We start from the raw sequence: 9295 nt of genomic DNA on the forward strand, positions 1-9295 counted from the left end.
AAATGGCAGGAGTTCCTTCTTTCTTTCTGCTACATAGTATTCCATTGTGTAAATGTACCACAGTTTTTTGATCCACTCATCTACAGATGGGCATTTAGGCTGTTTCCAGTACTTAGCTATTGTAAACAGGGCTGCTATGAACATCGGGGTGCATAAGTTTTTTTGAATTAGGGTTTTAGGATTTTTCAGGTATAATCCTAGCAGTGGAATCGCTGGTTCAAAAGGCAATTCCATTTTTAGTTTTTTGAGGTAATTCCATACTGTTTTCCATAGTGGCTGCACTAGTCTGCATTCCCACCAACAGTGCAGTAGGGTTCCCATTTCTCCACATCCTCGCCAGCACTTGTTGCTTGTTGATTTGTTGATGATGGCCATTCTGACTGGTGTAAAGTGGTATCTCATTGTGGTTTTTATTTGCATCTCTCTGATGGCCAATGATGTTGAGCATTTTTTCATGTGTCTATGGACTTTCTGTATATCCTCTTCAGAGAAATGTTTGTTCAGGTCCTTTGCCCATTTTTTATGTGAGTAACTTTGAATCAATTTCTTATTTTTTAAATTTTCTTTAAAAGATAATTGACTATTTAAAGAAAGAATATTTACCAAGTATTTTGAGGTTTATTACATATGTATGCTACCAAAAACAAAATATGTAACATGGGAAATAGAAGTATACTATTGCAAAGATTTTAATATGTGGAGCAGTGTAATATTTTTTGATGTTAGATATATATTAATGATATTAAATGTAAACAAGAAAGTGACAACTGAATATGTTTATTTTTTAAACAGAGATAAAATTGAACATACTTAATTAATATTTAAAAACAGGGAAAATTAGAAATAACAAGGATATGGAACACATGAAAAACAAATAGCAAGGCCATAGTTTAAAACCCAAAATTTTCACTAGGTACATTAAGTGTAAATTGTCTCAAACCCAATTAAACAATAGATGCTGCCAAATTGGAAATAAAACAAACAGCAATATACTATCAGGAAGAAACACATTACATTATTTTTTAAATTTGTAAAACATTTTATTGTTTATGCAATTATAGTTGTCCCAATTTAACTCCTTTGCCCCTCTCCACCCAGAACCCCCTACTCCCTCAGGCAATCACCACACTATTGTCCATGTCCATGGACCATGCATATATGTTCTTTGGCTACTCCCTTCACCTTCTCTCAACATGTCCCCACCTCCTCTCTCTCCTCTTACAGCTGTTAGCTGTTCCATATTTCTATGCCTCTGATTCAAATATCTTGTATAGCAATATTTTTTATGATATTGTCTTCTAGGGCAAGGAAAACAAAGAAAAACATTAACAAGTGGGACTACATAAAAATAAAAAGCTTATGTACAGCTGAAGAAATCATCATCAAACTGAAAAGGGAACCCACTGTATGGGAAAACATACTTTCCAATGATACACTGGATCAGGGCTTAAATTCCAAAATATGCAAGGTCTGTATGGAAAAAGTCCAGCCATTATTAATATAATGAGAACTGTTTGTGCAACAGCGATATAACCTGGCAGTCAATGAATGTGGACTGAAATATGCAGGTGTGAACAGTGACAACTTCACTGTAGCAGTCAGTGGAGGCAATAGATGCTGTTGAGTGAGCATGTGTACTGTATGACCATTGCATTCAAAATGAGCGAGTAGAGCAACAAATTTGCATAAGCTTTTGTATTAAGCTTGGACATTCCTCCACAGAAACTATTTGGATGATTCAGAAGGCCGCAGCTATGGACAACTGGTGATTGACAGCTTCATCACGACAATGTGCCCACTCAGGCATCACATTCCATGCTGAGTTTTTTTGTGAAACATCAAATTACCCAAGTGACTCAGCCCTCCTACAGCCCAGATTTGGTGCCCTGCGACTTCTGGCTTTTCCCTAAACTAAAATCACCTTTGAAAAGGAAGAGATTTCAGACCATCGATGAGATCCAGGAAAATACAATGGGATAGCTGATGGCAACTGGGAGAACTGTGTCAGGTCCCAAGGTGCCTACTTTGAAGAGGATTGAGGCATCATTGCTCTATGTACAATACTTCTTGTATCTTGTGTCTTTTTCAATAAATGTGTCTATTTTTCATATAACGTGGCTGAATATCTCCTAGACAGGGCTCATATATTTCCTCATTATTAAACAAAGATATTAATTCTCAACTGGTTGCTATTTTAAAAGGCTATCTACCTGAAAAACTATTACAAAAATATATTTTAAAGACTTCTTTGAATGTTATTGAAGGATAATTAACAGACAGTGAAATGCATCATTTTAAGTATACATTGTAATGAGTGTTACCTATTGTATACAAAGATGTAACTATCACCACAGCCATTCACTATAACTATCATTTCATTCACCCCAAAAAAGATTTCTCCGTGTCCCTTCTCAATCACACTTGTATTTTCAGCATGAAAGTTACTGATCTGCACAATGACACTGGAGACTAGATTTGTCAGTACGTCATTTTATAGAAATCAAATAATACATATTTCAGACTGTTATATTCTCTAGATAAAGTCATTTTTTAAATTTTTATGAAATATTCCTTTGTCACTGCTCATGTATCTATCCTTCAATCTCGTCGTCGTCGGCAGCCGTCCGTCTCGAGAGACGATGGTGTAGCTTCTTAAGAGTCTATCTGCACTGCAGAGAATGGCTGTGCAGTCCGACTCGGGAGTGACACGGTATCTGTCTCCTCCCGTGTTGAATCGACATCTTGCGATGACGCTGGAGTGTCCTCTCCAGTGAAGCTGAAGCTACAGAGCCTGGGCAAGGTGATATGGAGGGTCTGCTGTTGCCCATGCAGCAGACCCCCCCTCTCTTCACAGCTGAAGGATCCAAGGGAAAGACGGAGTCAATACAGCTTGGCTTCAGGTGCGCCGCAGGAGTTGCCGGTGTTGACTACAATGTCAAACCGCCTTAGGGACTCCGGCTCCGGATTTTCTGTCGGGGTTTACTCCCTTAGCCTTTCCCCTGAAGAGGTATGCCACAAGGCAGCGGAGGTTTTTTGGAATCAGAGTTTTCCTTCTCTGATGTGCCCTGACTGGAAGATCGAACCAGCGACACTTAGCTCGCAGGCCGACGCTCAATCCACTGAGCCAAACCAGCCAGGGTAATCCTTCAATCTACTATTCCTGATATTCATATAGGTGTTCCTGTGCTTTTATAACAGCCCACCCATGGGAAGTATAATTCCATCATTTGACTTAAATGTTATTTTATTTAAAATGTTTCTATGCCTCTGATTCTATTTTGCTCATTAGTTTAGTTTGTTCTTTAGATTCCACATAAAAATGAGATCATATGGTATTTGTCTTTGACTGACTGGCTTGTTTCACTTAACATAATAGTCTCCAGGTCCATCCATGGTGTTGCAAAAGGTGAGAATCCCTTTCTTTTTACTGTTGCATAGTATTCCATTGTGTAAATGTACCACAACTTTTTTTTCCACTTGTCTACTAGTGGGCACTTAGGCTGCTTCCAGCAGTTGGCTATTATAAATAATGCTGCTATAAACATAGGAGTACATATATTCTTTTAATTGGTATTTCAGGATTCTTAGGATATATTTCCAGAAGTGGAATCACTGGGTAAACAGGAAGTTCCTTTTTAAAGTTTTTGAGGAAACTCAATTTTGTTTTCCACAGTGGCTACACCAGTCTGCATTCTCACCAACAGTGAACTAGCATTCCCTTTTCTCCACATCCTTGCCAACACTTGTTGTTTGTTGATTTATTGATGATGGCTATTCTGATAGGTCTGAGTTGATATCTCATTGTGGTTTTGATTTGCATCCCTCTGATGGCTAGCGGCGTTGAGCATTGTTTCATGTGTCTAAGGGCCATCTATATGTCCTCCTTGGAGAAGTGTTTGTTCAGGTCCTTTGCTCATTTTTTAATTGTGTTGTTTGTCTTCCTGGTGTTGAGTCATATAAGTTCTTTATTTGAATATATATAAGAACAAGAAGTACAGTAACAAATTAACATGTCACTCTAATAATTAATGCAAAAAGGCTTAATGATATTGATAACATATGCAAGTTGTAAAGACAAGTATTTTTAATTTTAGAAATAATGTCTTATATAATTCTTGGGTCAAGGAAGAAATGCACACTCTAGTTACCAATTCTTTATTAACTGCTAAGATGAGATTCATACATATGAAAATCTATTCTGTATATTTGAGTTGCATTTATCAGCAATCATTCAACATGAAACTCATATATTGTTATATGAGTAAAAAAAAGGAGTCATGTATTTGTTTTTAGAAAATGTAAAAATGTAAAAATCAACTGAATGCCAGAGTAATAATAAAGGTAAAAACCAATACTAATACACTAGAAATGAGAAAAGAAGCTAGACATTATATATTAGATGTAATTTTTTAAAAACAAATAAAAAATAAAAATATAAAATGGCAATAAATATACATACAAATTTGAAAAGTTTAATAAAAATAAAAATAAATTAAGATCATTAACATGAACATAGAAAACAGAAGAGTTAACTTATATTTAGATATTTTACAACTCTTTTTATTTTGGAAAAATCTTAATGAAATAGATTAAAAAAGAATACAAATAACCAGAACTGACTGAAGGGGAACAGGATAATGCAATCTATCAATATCCAAATGAAAGTTTAATAAAATGCTACAATGTTATCTCACAAAATAAATGTGGATGCAGACTTTTATTAGTGAATTGTCTAAGTTGAGGAACATTTTCAGATCTTAAGTGAAAGAAAAATCATTTCTATGCATATTATACAACTAGCATAACTTAATATGGAACAGGATTGTAAGCTCAGAACCAGTCTTATTTATGGATATTAATGCACAAATACAGAATGCAATTACGTTGATTTAAATTCCACAAAATAATAGCAACATACCATACCATGATTAAGTGAGTTTATCCTGGGAATGTTTCACAAAATAATAGCAACATACTGTACCATGATTAAGTAGGTTTTTCCCAGGAATTCAGGAGTATTCAATATATCAAATACATCAGAAATTTAAGTGCTGGTAAGGCCTTTAATAAAGTCCAGTACCTACTACTGATAATATTTTAACAAAGTAGAAAAAGACAGCTAACTCTTTTTTTTTTTTTTTTTTTTTTTTTTTTTGCAGTGCTCAGCCTTCTATTAGAAACTCTGCCTTCCCGGACAAGCCGGCCCTCCAGCACCCTCTGGAGCACTCCTGGTGGGGTGGGGGCAGGGCGGAGGGGAGGGGTCCCTAGTCCTGTCCTCTGAGAGGGACCCTGGTGAGGTTTGTGTGTTTGTGGCAGTGGTTGGGAAAGGGCTTTCATGCCCTGCATGGGGTGCACGTGAAGTGGTGGCCCAGAGCAGGACACGGGGCCCTTCCTGTGGGACAGCCCATTCCAGGCAGGCAACAGCTGAGGCCTGGGCTTTCCTGCGGGGCCTCCCCTGTGACCCCGAGGCCCAGCCCTCTAGATGATCCTTTCTTGGAGGGTCACACTGGACACATCTGCCTCACGTTGGCTGTGTGACCCATGCCTGGCACTGCTCTCTCTCGGCCCATTTCCCCCACTGGGAGCCGGACCCCTAACCCTTCAGAGGGAGACTCCCGAGAGAGTCCCGTGGGCATGCAGCAGGTGCAGACTGTGTGAGGGGGGAGCAGGTGACTGGGACAGGGGCCTGGGCACGGGGACCGGGGCCTAGTCGTCTTTGTCCTTGGCACCATGCTTAAGGATGCGGGTGAACTCCACATAGTTGAAGTTGCCTTTCTTGTCAATGGGCGCCTCGCGGTACATCTCGTCCACTTCCTCATCTGTGAAGCGGTCACCCATGGTGGTGAGCAGCTCCCGAAGGTGGTCCTCATGGATAAAACCTGAGGCCTCCTCATCGAAGCAGGCGAAGGCGTTGCGGATTACGTCCTCTGGGTCCGTGCCGTTCAGCTTCTCCCCAAACATGGTCAGGAACATGGTGAAGTTGATGGGCCCAGGGGCCTCGCTCATCATGCCCTCCAGGTACTCGTCCGTGGGGTTCTTCCCCAGTGAGGCCAGCATGTCATGCAAGTCCTCCTTGTCAATGAAGCCGTCCCGGTTCTGGTCGATCATGTTGAAGGCCTCCTTAAACTCCTGGATCTGGGACTGGTCAAACATCGCAAAGACATTGGATGTGGCCCGCTGTGGCCGCTTCTTGGTGGTCTTGGCCTTGGCCCGCTTACTGGACATCTTGGCTTCAGGTGGGTGGGGCTTCCCTGGTGCTTAGAAGGCGCTCTCTCCGTCCACGGAGCTGGTGCGGAGCTGGTGCGGAGCTGGGATCCTGGTGCGGAGCAGCGTCGGGTAGGGGCTACAGCTAACTCTTTAAAGTAATGAAAACAATCTATTTTTAAGAAATGTCTAAGATTATACTAATAAAAATATTTTCATCAGGATAGGAATGTGTTGTTTTCTTTAGGTAAACACTATCATGTAACTGATCAAAATTTCAGATCATTAGCATAAAAATCACAGGAGAATGACTACAGATAGACAAAAGAGATTTTCCAAGCTCATTCTTTCTCTGTAACTATTCCCCCCTTTATGTCTTTCTTTCTCCTATCTGTAGGGAAACAGCCAGTGAAAATAATTCTTGGGCAGTGGTCCAGCTTGTACTTATTATTCCCACATAAAAGAATGAGCTGGTTAACACAATTTTTAACTCAATTATGTGAACCCTGACATGTAATCCTGTGTAGGTATGGGTGGGGTAAATAATATTTAAAATCATTATGTAGTCATTTTTTTCTCCAGGGTGGCATTCTCCAAGTGTAATAAAAGGCCAAATAATGATTCTGGACATGGAAATGAGAGATTTTGTGTTTAATGTATTGTCTGGTAGTGCAATCCTAAATAGTAAGGATAAAATCAAAGTGTGGATTTTAGGGCAATTTTATTTGAGGTGTCCTCTAACATGTTAAACACACACAGAAAACTTTTCCCCAAAGATTAATAAACTCACCTAAAATATTTTGAGCTAGACTCTCCTCTGTGGGCCTTGCAGTCACTTTGGTACTAAAACATTCTTTTATAGCAGGTGCTTTTCAAATGTAAAAAGTTTAAAGGGATGGGTAAGCTTGTCAAATTAGTTTGAGAAATTCATCGTCAACCAGAATCAAACAAGTACCTTATTCCTTGAATTATTAAAATATTTAATAAGAAGAACTAGAATAAGAAGTGCCATATTCTATGAATTTGCCTTGGAAATATCTTTTTCTTTCAATCAGTATTACTTAGGATTAGTGTTTCACAAAACACAAAATTTTGGAAAATATTTGTCTGGAATTGTTTATACATGTAGAGAATCCAGGTTTTATGTATTTTGATAACCACCATAATTTTATAATATGCTTGGTGATTTGCTGTAATTTAACATATGCAAAAAAGAATGATGTATTTTTTAAAAAATATAATTTAATTATGTCCTCCTTTATCTTACGTTGTTCTTAATATTCCAGCACTCTTCCTGCTTTTATTGCTCCCTCCCTCCCTCCCTGCTTGTCTCCCTCCCTCTCTTCCTTTTTGTGTAAACCTCTTTTTCCTGATTCCTGCTATTTAAGCAGGAGGAGATAAGGTGGAGGACAAAGAGGCAGGAGCTCTGGTGTTCTCTGGTGCCTCCCTGGGAATAGTCAGTCCTCCCTCATGACCTGGCAGCTTATCAGCTCAGGAAAGTGATTACAAAATTGGGTTTGGGTTTATTGATGATTTAACTTGCAAATTGCCTCTTTGCCTCCCTGGGATTCAGCTAAGACTATTAGAAGTAGAGTTGGACAATTTCCTCTTGTTACTCTCCTTAAGTTCTGACATTTCATTGTATGCATCTTCGATTTTTTATTTTTTTTACAATAATCCGGAGAAAGAAAATATCACTGAAATGTTTGGGTCTTTTTATTTTATTTATTTTATTTTATTTCACATTCTTTGTTCCGAATCTTATGAAAATCATTCCACAGATTTTAATAAATGAATTTGGAGGCCCAACATCGATGAGGATAACATTATGCTTGACATTATGAAAGTAGACATCCATATGTCTTAAAAGAGCATAGCAAAGAAGGCAAAGGTTGCTATATAATAAGTATAAAAGGGTATGAAAATACAAAAAAACAGGGCATCAAATTGGAAGTGGCATTTAAATTGGGCCTGGAAGGTGATAGATAGAGTCGATGTAAATAACTAGGGAGCAAGGCACACCACACGTTTCCCAGCATGGGGCAGACAAGCCATGAGGAGTGGCCAGGAGAACTGGGTCTGGAGTCAGAACAAGAGGAGTTGAGAATTCAGCTCTGACTTTTGTGGGCTCTGTGACAGTGTCTGTCCTGTAAATACAACAAACCTAACAGTGGTATCTAAATTACAGGATTGTTATGGAAGATTATGTGACATAATGGATTTTCAAAGGCTTAGCATAGTTCCTAGTGTACTTACTAAAAGAAAGCTCTTATTCTTGCTACAAAAGTGAGAATTTTGGTGTATTTGAGCCAGAGTTGTTGGGAATTCAGGGTGTTTAGAAAATTAGGATGGAGCCAAAGTTGGAGACCTAAGACTATTTTATTTATTACTATAATTTTGAATATAGCAATGACATGATCAAATATGTGTTGTTATAAAGGTAGTCATTGGGAATATTTGACAGGCTCAGAAGAAGAAAATATATAGTGACAAAAATCAATTTTGAAGTGTCTAAAAGGACTGGAACATGTAGGACAAAAATAGAACAAAGAGGAAAATCAGTCAGTGTGAGCCAGTGAATAGGTTTGTGGTGAGAAAAGTCTCGGTCTTTACAGTGATGAAAATAGCAACATTTCCTTTTAATATTCATTAAAAATATTTCTTTGAGCCCTTGTTATGTTATAAACGTTGCTCCAGGAGTTGGTGAATTTCTCATGTAGTTTACATTCAAACAGGAGACAAAATATGTTAGTCACACTGTTAATAAATAAATAAACTACAGATGTAGTAAGTTATAATGAATATTTTAACAGAAACATTTTAAAGAGATAAGTAGTGATCAAGATAAATGTAAAGCAGGCTACTTTAGATAACTTGAACAAGTAGAAAGATATACATTTTATATTATACTTGTAAATGAGGACAAGTTCTGTAAAGATAAAGATTTACACAATTCTTGCTTCCATTTTACTAGTTCCATGAGCTTTTCACATCCTCTACTAAAGACCAGGCCGACGCTCAATCCACTGAGCCAAACCAGCCAGGGCTCAGTGGATTGAGCGTCGGCCTGCGAGCTAAGTGTCGCTGGTTC

General features: G+C 38.3%; 1 protein-coding gene across 1 annotated transcript; it reads right to left on the reverse strand.

The window, feature by feature from the left end:
• Positions 1-5676: 5676 nt before the first annotated feature.
• Positions 5677-6339, reverse strand: LOC150005960 (myosin regulatory light polypeptide 9). The gene has a single exon (XM_090281282.1). The coding sequence runs from the start codon at positions 6223-6225 to the stop codon at positions 5707-5709; it is 519 nt and encodes a 172-aa protein (XP_090137408.1). The 5' UTR covers positions 6226-6339; the 3' UTR covers positions 5677-5706.
• Between the last annotated feature and the right edge of the window lie 2956 nt (positions 6340-9295).

Source organism: Furipterus horrens, unplaced genomic scaffold (genome assembly GCF_987537825.1).
Source record: "Furipterus horrens unplaced genomic scaffold, mFurHor1.1.pri manual_scaffold_6, whole genome shotgun sequence".
Taxonomy (NCBI): Eukaryota; Metazoa; Chordata; class Mammalia; order Chiroptera; family Furipteridae; genus Furipterus; species Furipterus horrens.

Bases quoted from the DNA above. Each gene is read 5' to 3' on its own strand.
- LOC150005960 (XM_090281282.1), bottom strand. From the start codon at position 6,225: ATGTCCAGTAAGCGGGCCAAGGCCAAGACCACCAAGAAGCGGCCACAG.